The sequence below is a fragment of the Equus quagga genome, chromosome 11, assembly GCF_021613505.1.
Source record: "Equus quagga isolate Etosha38 chromosome 11, UCLA_HA_Equagga_1.0, whole genome shotgun sequence".
Taxonomy (NCBI): domain Eukaryota; kingdom Metazoa; phylum Chordata; class Mammalia; order Perissodactyla; family Equidae; genus Equus; species Equus quagga.
Window position 1 is genome coordinate 72,802,558 of NC_060277.1, and position 22,959 is coordinate 72,825,516.

General features: G+C 38.5%; 1 protein-coding gene across 10 annotated transcripts in view; it reads right to left on the reverse strand.

Annotated features, from left to right (window-relative positions):
* Positions 1-5,079: 5,079 nt before the first annotated feature.
* Positions 5,080-22,959, reverse strand: part of GOSR1 (golgi SNAP receptor complex member 1) — a 49,626-nt gene continuing 31,746 nt past the window's right edge. For 2 of the 10 annotated variants that reach the window (XM_046675757.1, XM_046675756.1), the window contains exons 7-10: positions 17,304-17,333; positions 16,867-16,956; positions 9,767-9,849; positions 5,080-6,600 (exon numbers count right to left, since the gene is read on the reverse strand). In XM_046675757.1, coding sequence (XP_046531713.1) covers positions 6,476-6,600; positions 9,767-9,849; positions 16,867-16,956; positions 17,304-17,333 — 328 coding nt within the window. In that variant the 3' untranslated portion in view covers positions 5,080-6,475. The other 8 variants (XM_046675764.1, XM_046675763.1, XM_046675760.1 and 5 more) reach the window with 7 other exon arrangements.

Sequence of the window (22,959 nt, forward strand, 5' to 3'; positions counted from 1 at the left end):
AGAATACAGAACTTCTGACTGCAAGCCTCGTTCTGTCCACTGCCCCAACCAGCCCTTCTGATTATAGCTCACGAGCAATGAGGAAACTTGGCTTAGGCAAAGGCCAGCTGATGGCTATCGGGTCTACTCTGATCTCTTGGACTTCTTTCCTTATCTGTAAAAGGAGAACACTGCCTCACTAGGTGAACAGGATTTTGCCTGTATGTATGCATGAAGCAAAGTGCCGGGTGTACATTCCATGCGTTAACTCACTATAACACACTGGCACAGATAATAGTCTCGAGCTGCCAGACATTCTTGAATAGAGTGATGAGGGGTTGAAAGGTGTTTCGGGAGATAAACTAGGCAGGCTCTGTGCAGAGCAGGCTGAGAAGGGTAGGTGAGAGGCAGGGCCCCCAGCTCAGAGGGCAGCTAGTACATGGAGGTCAGTAACGTACAACAGGACCCAGGCTTGTGGGACATGCAACAGGAGACAGGAGAGGGAAATGGAGAGGACTGAGGACTCATTCCAGGGTGAAAAACACAAAATGTCATCTTCTCGGCATATTACCCATGATGAGAGGGAGAACCATCAGGATTAAGGGCCACATTCATTTAGAGATAACTTGTCACTTTGGAGGAAATGATGATGTTTAAACCATACTTTTTTGGCACTGAGTTAAAAGCAGCTGCGAACAATATTTGCCTGCTCGCCCTCAAGCTGTAAGTAATTTCATGAGTAAAAGGCTGATTGGATGTTCGAGAATATCTAAAAGAAATGTACTAATTAAGAGAAAAGCAACTGTTTCCTAAGAGCTTTATATCTCAAAGGAGGGAAACGGAATATCACAGGTCAGGATAACGAACTGAAAGAGAGTTGAAAGAGAGTTTTACGAGGGTGAGGAGAACACTGTCAAGTGATCTCCAGGATTCCTCTAAGCAGAAAGTTACAGACTTTTCAGCACCCAAGCTCCTTAGCTTTTAAGTGTCTTCAGAGAATTGACAATAGAGTTTTGCAAGCAGAGCAGCTCTGCCGCGGCGGGGAAATCTTAGCCCAGCGGAGCGGAAGGCACCAGGCTAAAGTGTATTCCTGTCTGTTCCAACGCAGCCAGAAAATGTGTCTTCCGGAGGAGCAGACTTGTTTTCCTCCTGGCCTTTGCTTTAGAGAAACAAGAGAAAATGTCCTGCTAGCAAACATCTTCCATGAGATTCTCCTGCCACCTTTTTTTTTTTTTCTTCCAGGCATCTCTGATATCAGAGAAGGCATGCTGGGGCTGAGCCTCACACCCTTTCCCAAGGAAAGGCCAGGTTAAACAGGAGCGGCAGCCCGTCAAAGCCGTTCCACCTGGAAAGGAAACGCACCACGGCCCTGGTTCGGGTGGCACTAAGCACCTGTACTGAAGCGCTTTGTCAGGCTCGGCCTCGGCCCCCTCTAGGAAGAGCTCTCAGGTTCTCAACTAGAAGGTACGAAGAATTGGGCAGGAAGGTTGGTCCAAATTAAAGCTACTAAAAAACATTTTCTAAACTTCAATGTATTACTTCCTGTAAAGGAATAGTGATTTACAAACCACTCCTCTTTATTAAGCACTTGGCTAGTAGTTAGCATTCCTTGAAAATAATCAAGCCACAGGGCTTTAAGTAGATTCTAAACGTATCACCTTTAAACTCAAGCAAAATTGTTGGGCATCAAAGAATGCTCAAGGTTCAAATCCTTGCTTTGCTTTTCACTCTGATTTTGAGCAAATTACTTAATCCTTCTGGGCCTGTTTCCTTATCTGTAAAAGGGAAGGCTACCTCACTGAGTGGCATTGGATTTTACGTATGTCTATGCGGGGGTGTGCACATACAGGGCCGGGCACAGGTTAGGCAGTCAAAAAAGGTTAGGATCCCAAGGAAGAGGTGGCATTTTAGAGGCCATGTGAGTGGATGGGAGGGAAAAGCTGAGGTGGCCAAGAAAGGAAGAAGAGTACGGTCAGATAAAGAGGATAAAGGGTGTTGGGGTGGGGAGTGACTGCTAATGGGGACAGGGTTTCTTTTTTGGGGAGATGAAAATGTTCTGAAGTTAGATAGTGGTGCTGGCTGCACAACTAATACACTAAAATCCATCAGTACATTTTAAAAGGGTGAATTTTATGGTACATGAATTACATCTCAATTATACTATTATTTTAAAAAATGATACAGAAAAGACGAATAGGAACATTTGGAGAGGTGATGGGAAATGAGGGATTTTCAAATTCTCTAGTGGGGTGGAGAATCAAGTTCTGATCTGTAGGATACAAAGTCTTTATTTAGGGAGGGTGAGAATGTTTTTCTTGCTAAATTCTACAGTTTACATTCCCATCATACCTTCTGAAGTTTTATTTTGATAAGAGATTCTCCTTCACTTCTTGGGCTAAATTATCAGTGGACTATTCCTATGTTTTTGAATGATGGGCAATAGCTTTTCACTACACACCTGTATTGTTTCACCCTGGGTTTTAGGACATCATGAGAAACACTTACCAACACCAAAGATTTCATAGTCACTATCCCAAACTGTCTCGATGATACTGTTCTAGCACAAACAACCATACGACACCAGTTTAAATTTCTAATTTATTATTAAATTACATAACAAAGCTTCTTCTATACAGTCAGAAAATGCACATTTAGATGAGAACAAAAATTAAGTACAAATACAATAAAACTGGTTCCAAGAAGCCATTTTAAAAGCAAAAAATTAGAAAGTGCATTTGGAATAGATTTTTAGAAGTCTGTATTGGCATTTTTCAAGAGGAAACATCTTCCATCATGGTAAAGTGTGATTGGAATTGAAATCCTTCCCTAAGAGCTAATAAGATGAGAACAGATGCAAATACTTTGATACTAAAGTGAGACTTTAGGTACAGAGAAAACGAGAAAGATCCCCCAAGACATGGCTCAGCTTTGTCTCAGCTTCTTATCCAATAAACATCCTTAGGAGTCACTTGTTCCTTCCTCATTTTATTTTCCCCTATAAAACTTCAGGTATGCAGGTTTACAAAGGAATGATAAGGTTAGTTTATAAAGACCGTGATGAAAAGCTCTGCATCTTTTTGGAGACCAGGCTAAAGAATCCCTAACTCAAAAGGAGAATGAAATTTTCTGAGTGGAACCCATTTGTCCCTTAGTTACATTTGCCACATAATTCAGGGTAACACTAGACACGGCCATTTACCCTCAACAGCTGCATATCGCCAGTTAGAAAACTCAGTCAGTCAATTTCCAAGAAGTCAGATCTGGCTACTGATCAAATATGAGGTATGAGAAAACCAAAAAGGCTAGTCCAGTTCTTTAAAGTCCTTCTCGTCAGGTTGAGATTATTTACAGTGAAATAGAGAATTAACAGTGGGAATGAGAGTCCAACGTGCCTCTAGTGCTCGGAGGCCAAAAGTCACTGGATCAAAAGGCTCAGTGAGCACATTTCTCTGTTCAGACATATTCAGCATCCAATAGGAAAGAACTGAAGTAAATATTATTTGGTTTCAGGTACAAAAAGTACCCTCATGATGTCTCCTCCCATCACCTGTCTCTATTCTCAGGATTTTACTCCCATGGCTGATCTGGGTACTGGGCAGCAGGGAAAAAGGCGTTCTCTGTAAAAGTGAATTTTGGTACAAAGGAGAGAGGAACAGGGAGAAAGAAAGCTCTTTTCTAACACTAGAAAAATAAAAGGTGAGCAACGCTGGTTACAGAGAATCCTTCAGCATCACTAATAATAATAAGGAAACGATGGGAGAGACAGCCAGGACAGATCAGCTAAAGCACTTGGATATCCGGGCCTGAACTTGACGAACAGATTTATTACACATTTTTTACTAAAGTTATCAGCACACATTAAAACAAAATCTTAGAAGTATATTTTTCGAAATTTTCTTTTTGTTGCCATGGTTTTTCAAACTTTTTAGTGAAATGCAAAGTTCTGAGTGGTTACTAAAGAGATCACAAAAGGAAAGACCCATTATATAAGACAATGTCTGAGGGAGAATAACTTCCCCTAAGAGACAACATTTGGGACCAGGAATAGAAAATTCCTTCTTACCCGCTGGCTCCGACTGACTTTAACAAGTAACTTACTCTTGGCCTCTGACCCTAGCAACTGGTCTGTAAGGACAGCAAAAACGGGGAGAAAAACAAGATGGCAAAAAAAAAAAAAAAAGAAGTTAGATGGCATGAAATTGAAAGGGTTCAAATCAGCTATCATGGGATCCACATTGAGCCTCTTACTTATAAACGGCATGCTTCTATTTCCTTAAATAAAGGAACCAGAAGAGGAAAGGATGAGCACTGGCCTAGCTATCGCATTTGGCCCTGGGTCACCTGACTATGGGCTACAGCTCTGGGAGGTTAGTCAGACCTAGCTGACACCAACATCTACACGAAGCTTTTTCAACTTCCTTGGAAGAACTAGTTTATTTTCATAAAGAAAATAACCAACATAATTCTCTTACTTCATTTAAGCATAACCCTACGGAAAGGCTCGTCAGCCAGCAAGTGTGTGTCTGCTTAGCTGCCGCAAGCTGGATCAGCCTGGGTCCTAGTTTTACTCTCACACAATCAGCTTTAACGAGTGCACCAAATAATCAGACCAGTAAAAAAGACTGGTAGTATAATTAAATAAATAACTTTATTTATGATACTTCGGATTCATAAATGCCAACTATATAGCAACCAAAGTCCCATAAATTCTAGCTGAGGCACAACCACCAATCAAGACCCTTTGAAAAATCAAAGATAATAAAGTGTCAGGGAGAGAAGTTTTGTTCTCCCAACAGAGACTTTAATAAACGAACTTACCTCCCTGATCCTTTAAGGTTCACTTTGGGAAAACTTCCAAACTTTATCTTTAAAGGGCATTCCCAATCAACTAACTGATTAATCAACCCATATTTAGAAAAATAAACCCCAAAGATAAAAAAATATATCAAATGCCCTTCACACCCAGAACATAATAAAACTTTGACACCAGAATGAAAAACTTCTCAGTCTCTATTCTAGACCATGGCTTAGTTACCCTTCAGCCAGTATATCAGGTTCATCTGAATGACGCCGTTAGCACACTATGACGTAGTTCAGAACTACATGCTAATATCATTTATTCTCTGTGGCACAGTCTGAAGCCAACACTATAAATACCACAGTAAATTCCAATGGTAAAAAGCAGCCTTCTTTCTTGGTGTGTATATGGTGGAAGTCTTCAAACTATTTGTGGTGGTTCAGTTAAACAAGTAATAAACATACAGAAACTGAGAAATGGTTAAACTTGAACAGAATTCTGGCGGGTGGTTTAAAATTTTGTCACTGTCCAGGGATGGTAATAGAAGACGGGTGCAGACAGCGACAGATTCTGTCACACGCACCTTCAACACCCAAACTATTCTCTGGATGTTTGGAAAAGCTTAACAGATTTGGAATGAACGGGTTTCACAGAGCACAGAATTCCTGGTGCATCAGGCAGTAGTTCTTAAGCTTTTGTTCACAAACTGCAGAGCATTTACAAACAGAATTATCTGGATACTGATCCCTCCAATCAATGTCTTTTTGCATGTGGCCTGTTGAACAGATCCCACTGAAAACTTAGCAGTCCCCTCACTCAGGTACCAGTGTCAATCCCGACATGAGAGGAACAGCAAGGGGCACTGCCAGACATGGGCTATGAGTTTCTTTCGTCATGATAGAACTGAGATTTCATTTTCTTGTGGCAGCAAATATTAATCCAGTGGAAAAAAGAAACAAAAACCAAAAACGACGACTGAATCCTTTTAAAAAAGCTTGTCATTCTTGATGTTTTTCCAGCAATACAGTTAACCCCAGTGTGTGCAGGATTAGAAAAAAAAAAAGAAAATGAAAAAAGCTTTTTTGTGGTGTTTGTCTTCTGTTTCAGACAACCTCAACGATGTTGAAGTTGGCCTGTCAGCATCTCAAAGAATTTGTGAAAAACGAAATTTTCCTTGAATACCAAAAGAGTTGGGGGGACAGAGTAGAAATTTACAGCACAGATTATCAAGAAATGACTTGTGATTTCTCATCATAAGTGTAAAATAAAAGGACAAGAACTATTTTTATTCACAACCCAATCTGGTGGCTGAAGAGAAAGCAGTCTTTGGATATACAGAAACCTGGTTTTCTGAAGAGTCCAGCTTAAAACCTGGCTTATCAGCAGCCTTCAACACTATCACTGAAGCACAGAAACTCAGTTTCCGATTGGTTTACTTACCTCCTGGGGAGACAAAAGCAACTGAAAAAAAATTTTTTTTTTAACTAAAACAGAAGGAAATGTGTGTTAGAAAAGATAGCACAGAAAAACTGTAGCTTCAGTAGCCTGACCAGGTCACAGAGTCCATCGCCATCAGTCTTGAATTAATCCTGCTGGTCAGGCTAATTATCAGGACCGTCAACTTCTCTTTCCTACTCTTCCTTATTCCAGATCAGGGCACAAAAATGGCGGTTGTCACGAGTCCCTGGAGATGTGCCATCAATGGAAAGCATACAGCAGTAATAGGATGGTACAGACACCAATAACACCACCCAGGATGAGTGAGTCTCGCCGCTTCCTAAGGTTGATTCGCTGGATCAGACTGTTCACAGCAGGAAAACGATCTTTGGGAAATCTTATTAAGGTCATATCTGGAAGAAGCCTCTTTAGTGAAAAGTCATAGGAATCTCAAAAACAGAAATCAGTGGAGTGCAGAAATAATAAGCGATCAGAAGAAATAGAGGAAAGGAAAATCACATTGAGGGAGTCAAACACACATGCCAAAGCTGGGAATGTCCTAGGGCTCAAGGTTCCAAACAAATTCAAGTCTCCCAGGACACTGTGGTAGACAAATAAGAATAACAAAAAGAAACAATTCGTAGAGACAGAGGGAGAAGAAAATAACAGTGATGACAGCTGCCTGGCTTAAGAGACTCCTGCCAGGCTTCAGGTCAGGGTGGGAGGCAACGTGGGCAGGAAGAGAGGAACCCTGCAGGGGAGAGGGGCACAGGTACAGCCAGCTACCCCGACCCCATTCCACTCCTGCCTTTCTTTTTTCCTTTTTCTCCTTCTCTCTGTTTTTTGTGGGGTTTTTTGTTTAGGCTTTTTTTTTCATCCCTTCTCTCAGGAGACTGGGAAGTTTTCAGGAGAAGGATTTTGAAGAGTACTTGATCCTCTCCCCACAGGGTGATAAGGAATTGATGGGAACCAACTCTAGGCTCTGTATAATTAGGCACTGGTTAATTATTTAAATTTTTAAATTTACTTCGCAACAGTAGGAAGGATATGGTAGGAAGGATATGGTAGGAACATGGGTTAAATTGCTCTAGCTGTCCTATTTGAGGAACAAAAAAGGAAAGAGAAAATTTTCAATTTTAGGAGTTTTACAGCAGTCACAACTGTATTTGACTTAGTATTTCAAAATATCTTCGTATTCTTACTTGTCTGTATGTTGTAGACCAAAGCACGTGCTTGTGCACCCTATACTGTTTTGCATTTCTAGCAATGATTTCTGACTATACACCTGCAAGTGCATCCTCTTCGCTAACAGAGGTACTATATCAAGGTCAGGAAAACCACCTCGGACTCTAGAGAGCTGCAGCAACCCTGAGTCCTGTGGGTCCTCCCTGCATGTCCTTGTGGCGAAAGGGCTCTCAGCGGGGCTACACTCAGGTGTGCACGTGTACACTCTACATCTTTGTGATTAGGGCCATGCTTTCTTCTAATCTTGAATTTCCTTGTGCATCTAGAGCAGAGCTTTATACTCTGTAGGAATTAATGTGTTTTCTGAATTAATTAAAAGAAAAAATAACAATTTGCAGAAACAATTTTTAAAATGTGGAAGAGCAGGAAGCATGAAGCAATGGGCAAAACTTTTACAAGCTATAAATCTCATATAGAGCAAATGCTCACTTCATCTTTTCTCACTCAGTAAAAGCAGCACCAACAATTCCCTTAGAGAAAGTACACAACCTTTTGGCAACAGGAAACCCGGTGTACAGTGGACATTCTTCTGTCTAGTCTACCTGTAGGGAACCCTCCACTCTCCCCCTATAATAATCTAGTTCACGCCATGAAACAGGGTGGGGCGGACCTTGTCCTCTCCATCAGTGTACATACAAACTCAGATTGGCCAGGAAGAATATCCCCTCCCCTTGGCCAGTGACTGTGTTAGGAAAAGGCAGTGACTCAACATGGGGCAACCACAGTCCCATTGGGACATTTGCCACAGCTGTCAGAAAAGACCCCCTTTTCCACGGGGATTTTTGAACTGGTAGGAGGTGACTCCTGTAGCCATCTCTATCACCATGAGGAGAAAACCTGCCTGAGAATGAGACCAACACAAAGGAAGGCAGAAATAAGAGATGGAGTAGGTGGGGGGGACAGAGGAAAGGCAGATTCTTGATAATAAAATCTGCGCCCCTGAATCCAGCCATGCCTTAAGCTAAATTCTACCCCTGAAATTTTACAGATACATGAACAAATTAATTCTCTCCTTTTTCCCCTAAGTCAGTCTGAATTTGGTTTCTGTTACTCTCTATGGAGTCCTGACTAACTCACATCCATTTTATTTTATTTTATTTATTTTTTTTAAAGATTTTATTTTTTCCTTTTTCTCCCCAAAGCCCCCCAGTACATAGTTGTATATTCTTCGTTGTGGATCCTTCTAGTTGTGGCATGTGGGACGCTGCCTCAGCGTGGTCTGATGAGCAGTGCCATGTCCGCGCCCAGGATTCGAACTAATGAAACACTGGGCCACCTGCAGTGGAGCGCGTGAACTTAACCACTCGGCCACGGGGCCAGCCCCATCACACTCATTTTATTTTTTAATACACATTCTTTTGGAATGATTGTAATTTGTGGTAATGATAAAATGAGATAATATATATAACAATACTCTTTAAACTATATAGTCCTATATAAAATATGATTTTGGATATGTGGTTTTATATTTAGGGTGACAAGGCAAGAACAAAATTCACAAAAAACTGGAAAATATCAACAGACTTCAGGATACTGTTTTCCTCAGGCAAAAAAGGTATCAAACTAAAAGTGACCTTAAATTATCTAGGTCCAGAAGATATTCAACTTTTGAAAATTACAGGTCTGTCCTCCCTTAGTAACTGGGGAAGGAAACTTTTCTCCCCTAAAAGGCTTGACTTCTCAGAAAGTAAACAAAACATTTCAGAGTAGCAGGCTTTGTTTACCCACTGGGTTTCTCAGAAGTCTTTAGTAATACTAATTTAAATTGTGAAACTGAAGAATTAAAAAGGTAGAGGTCACGACAAACAAGCGGGCGCATCTATGCCAGCATTCAGCCTGCGAATAACGAGTCACAATGAAGAGACTCTGTCAGCAGTCACAACTCATCTAGTATCCGGCTGTCTCCCTCCTTCCCCTTCTCAGCATCTGTCGCTGATTTATTCTCCAAACTGGGAAAAGAAAAAAGAAAAAGCATACAATTTATGATGCTTAGGTAAGGATCAGGTATACTGTGGAGTTCTAACATGGATTCAAGAGCTTTTAAAATATAAAACAAGTTTGTGAATAATTTGAAAATTCACACTTGTAATTTTTTTCTAAATCTATTAACATCAAACCTCCAGTGTGCAATCTTTTAGAAATGGTACTAAACAATATGAACTTCCATAAAGTGGGAGTACAGGACATATTCATATTCTGCAACGACTGACGGCCTCTACTGCGACTGACAATGGCAACCTGCCAAAACAAAACACACAGATTTCCCCCCCCCCAAAATCACAGATTTCAAACTTTCAAAAAGGATACTGGCCAAAGTGTTCATTTTACTCTGAATCGACTTCAACATTCCTCTCTGTGAGGTCATATTTTCTTTTGTTGCCATAGCAATGCTGCAAGTGGGAGGGGGAGAGAAGACAGTGAAATTGGCATTTAAGATCATCCTGCATAGATCCATCATATCCTTAAAAGCGAACAGAGAACTAAAGTGAGCAACATCATCTTGAAAAGCAGTGGGCAGGAAAATGAAGAAAAAAGAAAGAAATCACTTCCAAGCCACCTTCCACTGTGATTTTTCTGAATGACCACTCCATCCCCACTGCTATCCTCTGATGGCTTTTTGGACAAGGCAGTAGGCCATTTCCTATGGCTTTTTTCAAAGTAACAAATGAAATAACAGACAAATCACATATACAAAAGCTTCTTAAAATGGTTTTGAAAGGGGCCAGCTACGAAAACACTCAATCAGAAAAAAATATTGAGGGAGAAGTAGGGAATTACAATCATAAAAACAGAACCAGAAGTGTAACATATCACAAAATATTCATATACAACCAGCCCTGAATTTATGAAAAGATTATGTTCCAAAATTCTACTTGAGAATCAAGTAGGCAGATGTAGGACACACATGTCACATTATGCTGGGTTTCCAAGCCAGGTGACAAAGGTCACAGATTCATTAAACGACTGAGAGAGAAGTGAAAAAGTCCCTTCTCTTACAAAGACTGTTATTTTGTAGAGTATAGCCTCTTCCATGTGACTACTCTGATATCCTGTTTAAAAGAACCTCAGTTAATATCTTTTTGCTATCACTGTCAAGATTAACTTTCAATAGTCTTATCTACCTGGAGATTAGAATCCTAGAGGGCAGGGTCTGTATCCACACCCCCCCCCCCCCCCAAGGAAGATTCACGCTGAGCTAACATCTGTTGCCAATCTTCCTCTTTTTTTTTGCTTGAGGAAGATTAGCAATCTTCCTCTAATTTGTAGGTGGGTCACCACCACAGGATGGCAGACAAGTGGTGTAGGTCCGTGCCCGGGGTTCCAAACCTGCAAACCCAGGCTGCCTAAGTGGAGCAGGCTGAACTTAACCACTATGCCCTGGGGCCAGCCACAGTATCCATTTTGATATGTAACACACAGGGGAGTGCTTTAGATATTGACATTATAAAAAGCAATAGGAAACAGAATGTTCTTGAGTAATTCTGAAAATATGTGAAACATTAAAAAAAAAAAAGCAACAGAGATGAAGAAAATCTTAGAAGATGGTGGTAAGAGTACAAATTCCTGACTTCATCTCTGGCCCAATTTCCTCCATGGAGGAACACAAGAACAAAGGCAGACATGCGGGGGAGGGCCCATCTGAGGGCCCAAGTTCTTTTGAGATCTCCAGGGGAGAAAGCCAAGCGGAGGACTATACTCTCTCAAGCAAGGGAAGAACCTGGGAACTAACAGCAGAGACTAGATTTTTCTTCACACCTGGGGCAAAGACCTAGGTTTCAGTGCAGCCCGAGGAGCCTAGACAGTGGAAGATATGGATCTGAATGTACAGGGGCTGCAGTGATGGGCTGAACTGCTCCTAGTCCCTGCAGCTGGGAAAGAACTGCTACGCACAGAGAAACCTACAAGCAGAGAGCCGACAATCTACCAGCTGGTGTGATGCCCAGCCCCGAAGGGAAAAAGCTGCTGGGCCATCCACTACCATTGGTATGCCACTGCTTAAAGGTCTCTAACAGAGCCTGACCTATCTGGTTGCTGATTGACACACTTTTGTTTTTTTTGTTTTTTTGTTTTTTAAAGATTTTATTTTTTCCTTTTTCTCCCCAAAGCCCCCCGGTACACAGTTGTGTATTCTTCCTTGTGGGTTCTTCTAGTTGTGGCATGTGGGACGCTGCCTCAGCGTGGTCTGATGAGCAGTGCCATGTCCGCGCCCAGGATTCGAACTAACGAAACACTGGGCCGCCTGATACGGAGTGCGCGAACTTAACCACTCGGCCACGGGGCCAGCCCCAGATTGACACACTTTTGGACAGGCAACACCAGGTATCCCATTGGAGGAAAACACTAGAGGGAGTACTCTAAGCAAATGACAAATGAATCAAAACTGAAATTTTAAGATTTGAAAAGGCAAAGAAGAAACAAAGTGTGTAAGGAGATACATAAAAGGATATATATTGAAGCACTGTTTGGAACAGTAAAAGACAAACAAGCAAAAAAACACCCACCCCCCAAACTGGAAACAACACTGGAATGGTTTACCAGATTATGGTATAACCACACTATGAAATAACACTTGGTTATTAAAAATAATGAGTTGGGGGGCTGGCCCTGTGGCCAGTCATTAAGCTTAGTACATTCTGCTTCAGCAGCCCAGGGTTTGGTTCCTGGGTGAGACCTACACCACTCATCAGTGGCCATGCTGTGGGAGTGACCCACATACAAAATAGAGGAAAGACTGGAACAGATGTTAGCTCAGAGCGAATCTTCCCCAAGCAAAAAGAGGAAGGTTGGCAATGGATGTTAGCTCAGGATGAATCTTCCTCAGCCAAAAAAAAGAATGGGTTGGTATTATTTCTATTAACATGGAAGGATGTTTACGATATACTGAATGATTAAAGCAAGCTACAGAATGTGTAGAGTAAGAGTCCTTTTTTATTTTAAGAAATAAGCAAAACATCTTTGTGCATGTTTTTATAACACTGAAAAAGGTATCAGAAAAATACACAATCGTCAGTCAGTACAAGTTACTTCAGGGGTAGGAATGGGGGGACGCCAACCAGGAGGTGAACTTTTGCTTTATACATTTTAGAATTATTTAAAGTGTTACAATAAGAACACTGTACTTTTGTAATAAATATCTAATAAAGAAAATTGAAAAAAATTAGAGGAATTCCACCTAGTGATTAAGAAATGTTAATAATATCAACAAAACTAAATCTACTACTGTTATTCACCTCAGAACCACTATGAGTCATGTAATGATTTATAAAAGTTTTCCCCAGATCCTAGAAAAGCTCAAGAATTGAATGGATCAGGTATCTCTGGAGGCAGAACTACGGAATAGGGCTAAAAATGAAAATTTGTAGAGATTTGTACAAGGAGTTGCCAGATCCCTAAATTATCTTCCCCAAACCATGCAGGCAGGTGATTGTCCCCAACTCAGAAAAGACCTAAACTAAGAGAAGAGGCCTTAGAGATACCGACACTTTGAAGTTCCCAACAAAACAGCCAGGTCCCTTCCTGATCACCCATTGTGAGGTCTGCACCCAGCAAGTCCGCCTACCCATGCATGCAGAATGAGCGTCCAATCACTGGGTTTGGGAGCCTCAGCCTTAAACATGAACAAAGAGCCAAAAATCACCAGATGTTGATTGCAGCCTCTAACATAAAAGGCAGAGATCCAAACTAACCAACCAGCCCACAGAAAAGTGCCTCTGAGGAAAAACAGAGACAATAACAGAAGCTTAAGGAACTCTAAAATCAAATATTTAATGTCTTCAAAGAGAGAAAAGAAGATATCACATCCATGAAACATATAAATAAATTCATGTGTGTGTGAGTGTGTATCCATCCCTTAGGAAAGAGCTTATGTAAATTTAAAAAAGAAGAGTGGAAATAAAAATGTAATACAAGAGTTGAAAGGACAAATTGAGAAAACCTCCCCGAAAGTAGAAAAAAAGATAAACGGAAAACAGAGAAAAGGTATTAAAGGATCAGAAGGCCCAACTGACCTTTTAAATTAAAAACAAAAAACAAAAACAGAGAGAAGAAGGAGGGAACAAAGTGATAAATAACATTAAAAAATTTCCCAGAACTGAAGACAAGTTTCTAGATTGCCCAGCACAATGGACTGGAGAAAATGTATGCTAAGCTCATCATGGGGAGGTTAAAAACAACCAACCAAAAACATAGGGAAAAAGGGCTGATGCTAAAAGCTTCCAGAGATAAAAAGCTTATCATATACAAAGGATCAGAAATTTTAATTAGCATTGGACTTAAAAAGCAATCCTGGAAATGTCTTCAAAAATTTCAAAATTATTTCTAACCTAGAATTCTATATCTTAGCTCAACAATGAATCAAGAATATGAGTATAATAAAGACTTTTTAGATGTGAAAAGTCCAAGAAATTTACCTCCTATTCTTTCTCAGGAAGCTACTAAAGGGTGTGGTCCAGCATAAGGAGGGAATAAACTAAGAAACTGGAAGACACTAAATCTAAGAAATAGGTGATCCAATGAAGGAGATCATTTTAGATGATAGTGAAAGGACATCCCAGGACCAGAGCAGTGTAGCAGGTCTAGAGAACAACCATCAAGATTACAGCAGGAGGAGGCAGGCAATGTCAACTTTACCTTGAATTTTAGATCCAAAAAACAAAAAGAGCACAAGAAGAGTCAAGCTAACAACATCCATTGCATCATTAGTTTTTTTTTTTTTAAAGATTGGCACCTGAGCTAACAACTGTTGCCAACCTTCTTTTTCTTCTTCTCCCCAAAGTCCCCCAGTACATAGTTGTACATTCTAGTTGTGAGTGCTTCTGGTTGTGCTATGTGGGATGCCGTCTCAGCATGGCTTGATGAGTGGTGCCATACCTGCACCCAGGATCCAAACTGGTGAAACCCTGGGCTGCCGAAGCGGAGCGCACGAACTTAACCACTCAGCCTTGCAGCCGGCCCTGCATTGTTAGTTCTTATTCGTGTAATTTTTGAGTTTAACTAAATGTCTATGATAGAATATATGTAAAAAGTGTTTGTTTTAAAATAAATTTACAAGGTATTTAAAAATAGGTATTATAGTCTTGTATAAAGTAACAGAATTTAAACCTATGCCAAGGCATCTGAGGTCAATCTTTGAATCATAGATGCCTCTGTTTTTTAAACTGGGACTATTACCATCTCCTGTGCACTTTAACTCAGAAGCAGACAAAGAAGATTAAAAAATAATTTCTGCAAAGCACTTTGTATTCCTTGGAGAATAGATATTATCATCATACATTATGTTATTATCTTGTTGAATATGCATGATTTCCAGTACCACACAAAGTATATCTAGACATACTTTTCCATCTCATTGCATCATCTGTCGTCAAGCTGAGTGAAATCTAGGTGGTTGTTATTTCAAGGGTCAAATACTCAGAGGCAAAACATATGCTCCAAATAATATATAATGCTTTTAAAATGATAAATCATTGATGTGCCTGCTTACTGGAACTTTCTTACCTATTCTACGTAGTAAACTCAGACATTTATTTTTTCAACAACACACAATACTAGTTATACATTTAAAGCTTCAGAATAAATTTATAAATATTAAAAATTCATCTCTTTTCAATAAATTGATGCCAAGTCTATATTCAGTTGTGCACGTATTTTCAAAATGTATCTCCAAAAGGAAAAGGTAAATTTTTACATATGGAACATGTAAAAATAATTATTTGACACAACTTTTATATTATCCATAAGTAATCATAACTAGCTTTACAGTCAATGAAATTTCAGTTGTGCTACCTATCACATTTTGAAATAAAGGGAAACAGTGAAATAAAATTCCAATTGCATGTTTTTTGCTTTTTAACTAGCAAAATAATAGTAGCAGTGATTCAATGGTTTTCAAATGTTTCTATTCTAGGAGGTACTCTAAACTTTTATACTGATATTACCAGCCCTTAAATAGGCCAGCTTTGAATTGAGAAGCTTAATTAAGACAGCCTGGCCCTAGAAGATCAGGCAGAAAGAGGAGGAAATAAAAGGAAGGAAAAAAAGGGCTATTAAGGAGACTTCAAGCAAAGAATTCTCAGGGCCTGCCTGGTGGCATAGTGGTTAAGTTCACAAGCTCTGCTTCAGTGGCCCAGGGTTTGCAGGTTCGGATCCCAGGCGTGGACCTGGCAACCACTTGTCAAACCACACTGCGGCGGCATCCCACATAAAATAGAGGAAGATTGGCAACAGATGTTAGCCCAGGGCCAATCTTCCTCACACACACACACACAAATTCCTGGCAAAATGTGATCTTACTTCATGTGCTGATGAAAGGGAAGGAGTCACAAGGCAGATATTTCAGTTGACAATTAGACAATTCTGTGAACACTGTTCAGTCAGAATGCCCAGTGCATGCAATTTAAACAAAATTCCAAGACATGATAACTGCATATTATTATAAAAGATTACAATTTATTATTATTAAATAATGATAGAAACATATTATAAAATTAAGATTAGAATTCATGAGTCCATATCAATATAAATAAATATTTAAAATATGAACACTGAAATATTTAGGGGTAAAGAGGTATCATGCTTACAACTTATTTTGAAGTTGTTCAGAAAAAGGTAACAAAGCAAATGTGGCAAAATGGGGAATCTAGGTAAAGGGTATATGGGAATTCTCTGTACTATTGGAACTGTTCTAAAACCTGAAATATCAAAATAAAAAGTAAAAAAAAAAATCTGTATTAACAATAGAGCTACCATTTACAGATTACCTACTATCAGTCAGGCATTGTGCTAGGTGTTTTACTCATATTATCTTTAGTCTTCGCAACAATCTTTTAGGGTAGGTATTATCACCAATTTCATGTTTTTAAACACATAAGAAAATAAAGGCCCCAAGTAATTCATCCAAGAACAGAGATCTAATAAGTAGCACAGCCAAGTTTCCAACCAAATCACACTCCAAAGCTTGTACTCTTTCCACAAGGTGGTAAACACAGAAGTGGTTTAGACAGAGCTCTGGTTCCAGAGTTACAGACTTAGATTTGAGGATTTGAATCCTCCATACTATTTATCAGTCATGTGACAACAAGCAAATTACTAACCTTAAGATTTCTTTTTTGTTTTGGAGATGGTGTCTAATGATCAGTGTCTACCTCACGGGTTATTGCAGATTAAATAGAATAAAGCATGGAAAGCACTCGAGCACGACAGCCAGCCTACCATAACAATACAAGTGTTTCTTTCTATGTACTTCGTCCTACCTTTCCTGAAAAACAATGCTTTAGACACTGCTGAACTCTGTATCATAGCAATCATATCTAGTTAACTTCCTTTCTTACTGTCATAAGATAGGTATTTAAAAATTCACCAATCCTAGAAAATTAAGCAGTTCAAACCAACAAATAAATGTCCCTTACCTTAAGCAGGAAACTACTTCAATGTTATTACAGATAATACTAAATATTACTGCAGTAGATTGTCTACAGCTGCTGGAACAGAAACCAAGTCTATATAAATGGTATAAATAAGACATTTACCAAATCATATGTTTAAGATTGTTTTCCATTAAAAAGTGAGAATGAAAAGATTGAGGCTGAAAATATCGAGTATGAATTAATCAGAAAAATTAACCTAGGTTAAAAAAAGCTAATTCTAGTAATTCTGAAAACAAATGTTTTGGGCTTCAAATGTCTCTTATAAGGGAAGGATACAGTAAAAATACATTACCATCTAGTGAAATTCCCATCCTTAAAGAAGATGAATAGACTTTAACTCTAGTTACGGGGTTAACCTGATCTGTTCATTTATGTGTAAACAAAAAACACAAGAAAGTAGGACAAGAGTTTTCCCTTACCTTATTGTCTCTTCTATCAGACGATCTGAGCTGCAAATAAAAGAAAATTCAAATTCTGGAATTATTAAAGCACATTTAAAACTTGTACTTAATTTTTCTACACTTTATAGATAGGTTAACTTTTCAGCCATTATGTAAACAGAATACCCAGACTTTTGAAAGCATCTGGACAAAATTCTGGACTCTGAAATAAACTTAATTTATCCATACATGTAATTTTCCTCCTACTTGTATTTGCTGGCTGAAATCTATTTCTTCCACAGAGATACTTAAGAATTAAAGTCAGAACAGTTTTTTTAAGATTTTTTTATTTTTCCTTTTTCTCCCAAAGCCCCCCGGTACATAGTTGTGTATTTTTAGTTGTGGGTCCTTCTAGTTGTGGCATGTGGGACACTGCCTCAGCACGGCTTGATGACTGGTACCATGTCCATGCCCTGGATCCAAACCAGCAAAACCCTGGGCCGCTGAAACAGAGGGCGAGAATTTAACCACTCGGCCATGGGGCCAGCCCCCAAGTCAGAACAGTTTTAATGACAGCATAAAGAAATGAAACTTCTTTAATCTAGATAGCTGAACAATGTCACCACTGTCTATTCAAAACTTAAGAATTACAACCAACTTGTTGAGACAGGATAGGCAAATACACAATCATGTGCCACACGATATTTCAGTCAACAACGGACTATATAAACAAAGGTGGTCCCATAAGATTAGTACCATACAGCCTACGTGTGCAGTAGGCTATACCATCTAGGTTTGTTTAAATACACTCTGTGATGTTACACAATGACAAAATCACCTAGTGATACATTTCTCAAAATGTATCCCCATCGTTAAGCAATTCATGAATAGTTCTGATGCCTACAAGTAGTAATTATTTACACCTTAAAGTTCCTTCCTTTTTTGGGAAACAGTTTTTTTGGAAAGAAAACCAAGTCTCAGCTTACCAAACATTAGAATTCAAGAATCTGAATAAAGACAGCAAATGCACCTTTGATCTGTAAAACATCTGCCTTCATGCATCACACATTGGAAAGAAAGACACAAATGAAAAAACAATTTTAGGGAGGAATTAATAGGTAAGCTAAGTTTGGTAAAGGGGTAACTTTACAGCAGAAAGAAGGAACTCCTTGATATCTGTATATCTGTATCCATTTGGCACAGTGTAAGGAATACAGTAGGCACTCAAATACTTGCATATTTTTTCCAACTACTTCTTTCCAAAAGAATTTCTAAGTTCACTGTACAAACTAATAAGTTGAAGTTTCATTATAAAGTGGTGGACCAGAAAATCTAAATATTGCATGGACTAGGGCCAAAGATGAGCTTTAAAAATGTCATAAATATCATATATAAACATGTGATTAAGAATTTCAAAAATTACAAAGATAGTGGAGGGACTAAAAGCTAGACTGTGTGGCTTTTGAATGCTGGCTCTACCACTTAGTAACTATCTGACCTTAGGCAAGTTACTCTGTGCCTCAGTTTTCTCATCTGTAAAATGGCAATGATAAAAAAAAAACCTACTTGTTAAGAGGATTTAAGAAGTTTACATATATGTATGATTAGAACAGGACCTAGTACATGATAAGCACTATTTTTTGCTATCATTACAGTAGTTTCTCAATAACTATGGACTAATTCTAAATCTAAGCATAAAGTTGATATAAATTTCCAGATAAACCCACTGTTCTGATAAAATCTCTTAATTACAAAACATGTATTTATTTTGTTAACAAATGTGTACGGAAGTGCCCCTGGAGTGTACTGGGTCAGATCAGACAGGGGTTACAAAGACAAGGCATCAACCTCCATAGATCTTACAAAGATAGACAATATATAGGCCTACGGGTATCTTGGTAGAGTGATCACAAAGTCACAAAAGAGGGAGTGGTTAACTAGACTTGGGTTAATACCTCCTTGTTCAATGCAATGGTTTGGTTGACTGTCCTCATCAAGGCCTTTTAGTACATCAAAGGGCATATAAATGAGATATTTAAAAATCCAGGCAGTATAATATGAAAATAAATAATTCTATTGCCAAGCTCAACAAACTAGTTTTGTATTAACAGCCTTAATGAAGATAAAATCAATTAAATAAACTACTAAATTAAGTGAAGAGTAGACTATTAATTTGCTAATTTGTTAAAAATGATGACATATTTGCTAAAAATACTTATGGAGAGTTTATTATGAGACATGTACTGTTCTAAATACCATAAGGATGCCACGAGAAAAGAAAATTACAGGTCAATATTCCTGATGAGCATATATGCAAAAACCCTCAACAAAGTATTAGCAAACTGAATTCAACAATATATTAAAAGGATCATACACATGATCAAGTGGGATTTATTCCAGGGATGCAAAGATGGTTCAACATCCGCAAATCAGTCAATGTGATACACCACATTAACAAAATGAGGAATAAAAATCATATGACCATCTCAATAGATGCAGAAACGACATTTGATAAAAATCCAACATCCATTTATGATAAAAACTCTCAACAAAGCAGGTAGAGAGGGAATGTACCTGAATATAATAAAGGCCATATATGACAAATGCACAGCTAACATAATCATCAAAGGTGAAAAGCTAAAAGCTTTTCCTCTAAGATCAGGAACAAGACAAGGATGCCCATTCTTGCCACTTTAATTCAACACAGTATTGGAAGTCCTAGCCAGAGCAATAAGGCAAGAAAAAGAAATAAAAGGCATCCAAAGTCAAAAGAAGTAAAACCATCACTATTTGCAGATGACATGATATTACATATAGAAAACCCTAGAGAATCCATCAAAAAACTATTAGAACTAATAAAGGAATTTAGCAATGTTGCAGGATACAAAATCAATACACAAAAATCTGTTTCATTTCTATACACTAATAATGAACTGTCAGAAAGAGAAATTAAGAAAACAATCCCATTTGCAATTGCATCAAAAAGAATAAAATACCTAGGAATAAATTTAACCAAGAAAGTGGAAGATTTGTATATTGAAAACTACAAGACATTAATGTAAAAAATTGAAGACACAAATAAATGGAAAGACATTCCATGTTCATGGATTGGAAGAATATTGTTAAAATGTCCATACTACCCAAAGCAATATACAGATTCAACGCAATCTCTATCAAAATTCTAATGGCAGTTTTCAAAGAAATAGAACAAATAATCCTAAAATCTGTATGGAGCCATAAAAAGACCCTGCATAGCTAAAGCAATCTTTAGAAAGAAGAACAAAGCTGGAGACATCATGCTTCCTGATTTCAAACTGTATTACAAAGCTAGATTAATTAAAACAGTATAGTACTGCATAAAAACAGACACAAAGATCCACTGAACAGAATAGAGAGCCCAGAAATAAATCCATGCATACATGGCCAATTATTTTGTGACAAAGGAGCCAAGAATATACAATGGGGAAAAGACAATCTCTTTACTAAATGATGTTGGGGAAATTGGACAGCCACATGCAAAAGAATGAAACTGGGTCACCATTTTACACCATACCCAAAAATTAACTCAAAATGGATTAAAGACTTGAACATAAGACCTGAAACCATAAGACTAGAAGAAAACATGGGTGGTAAGGTGCTAAGCAACCTGGCATAGGTCTTAGTGATGATTTTTTTGAATTTGACATCAAAAGCAAAAGCAACAAAAACAAAATAAACAAGTGGGACTACGACAAACTAAAACCTTCTGCACAGCAAAGGAAACCATCATCAAAATGAAAAGGAAACCTATTGAATGGGAGAAAATATCTGCAAATCATATATTTTATAAGGGGATAATACCCAAAATACATAAAAAACTTAAATAACTCAATAGCAAAAAACCAAACAATTCAGGGGTGGGCCCCTGTTGGCATAGTGGTTAAGTTCGCACGCCCTGCTTCAGCAGTCCAGGATTCACAGGTTCAGATTCCGGGGATGGACCTACACACCGCTCATCAAGCCATGCTGTGGTGGCATCTGACATACAAAACAGAGGAAGACTGCCACAGATGTTAGCTCTGGGACAATCTTCCTCAAGCAAAAACAGGAAGATTGGCAACAGATGTTAGCTCAGGGCCATTTCTTCTTCACCAAAAGAAGAAAACAAAAAAACAATTCGATTAAAAAATGGGCAGTAGGGGCTGGCCCGGTGGTGTAGGCGTTAAGTTCAGCATGCTCTGCTTCGACAGCCTGGGTTTGTGGGTTCAGATCCCAGGTGTGGACCTACACCCCTCATCAAGCCATGCTGTAGCAGCAACCCACATACAAAATGGAGGAAGACTGGCACAGATCTTGGCTCAGGGCCAATCTTCCTCAAGCCAAAAAAAAAGGGCAGAAGATCAGAGTAGGTATTTTTCTAAAGAAGACATACAGAAGGCCAACAGGTACATGAAAAGATGCTCTACATCATTAATATCAGGGAAATGCAAATTAAAACCACAATGAGATACCACCTTATACCTGTTAGAATGGCTATTATCAAAAAGACTAGAAATAACAAGTGTTGGTGAGGATGTGAAGAAAAGGGAAGCTTTGTGCACTGTTGGTGAGAATGTAAATTGGTGCAGCCACTCTGGAAAAGAGTATGGAGGTTCCTCAAAAAAAAAAAAAAAAAAAAAAAAAATAGAACTACCATATGATCCAGCAATTACACTCCTGGGCATTTATCCTAGAGAAATAAAACATTATGTTTATACAAAATGTTTACAGCAACTTTATACATAATAGCCAAAAGCTGGAAATAGCCTAGATGTCCTTCAATGGGTGAATGGTTAAACAAATTGTGATATATTCATACTATGGAACACTACTCAACAATAAAAAGAAACAAGCTAGTGATACATGCAACAACCTGGATGAATCTCCAGAGAATTACATCGAGTGAAAAAAAATCAATCTTTAAAGGTTACATACTGTATAATTCCATGTACAGGCAACATTCTTGAAATGACAAAATTATAGAAATGGAGAACAGATTATCGGTTGCCAGAGGTTAATGAGGGGGGTCGGAGGTGGGAGATAAGTGGGTGTAGCTACAGAAGGGCAACACAAGGGATCCTTGTGGTGATCAATAAGCTCTGACAAGAATATCAATGTCATTATCTTGGTTGTGATATAATGTTATAATTTTATAAGATGTTACCAGTGGGTGAAATGCTTGTGAATCTACAATAAACTCAAATAAAAAGCTAAAAATTTAAAAACCAAAGTGTTGACCATTGTACCAAACAACAACAAAAACCCAATTCCAAGTTAGGCTGAATATAAAGGTACAAACATTAAGGAGTATACAATCGTGAAGCAGTGTTTAAAAAAAAAAGAGAAAAACTATTCTGTGGAAAATATATTTCCATCTGTCTAAAGAGAACTGTAAAAATACAAAGCTAAGCATTTCACACAAATCATCAGAAAATCAGCCAGATATACTTCATTATGACCATTATCTGCTTTCTGTAAGATCTGAAGATAGAATAGTGTTTCTTTGTATCTGTTCTCAACCAGACGTCAGAGCTGAAGTTCACTAGCTAATAAATTAGCCTAACTACTAGACTTTAGTTAGAAAACAAATTCCTTATATTTTGTATTCCAAGACAACGTTCCTGAATAAGTAAGGTTGAAATGGTCACTAAGGAACAACTTCCTATGTGGTTACATA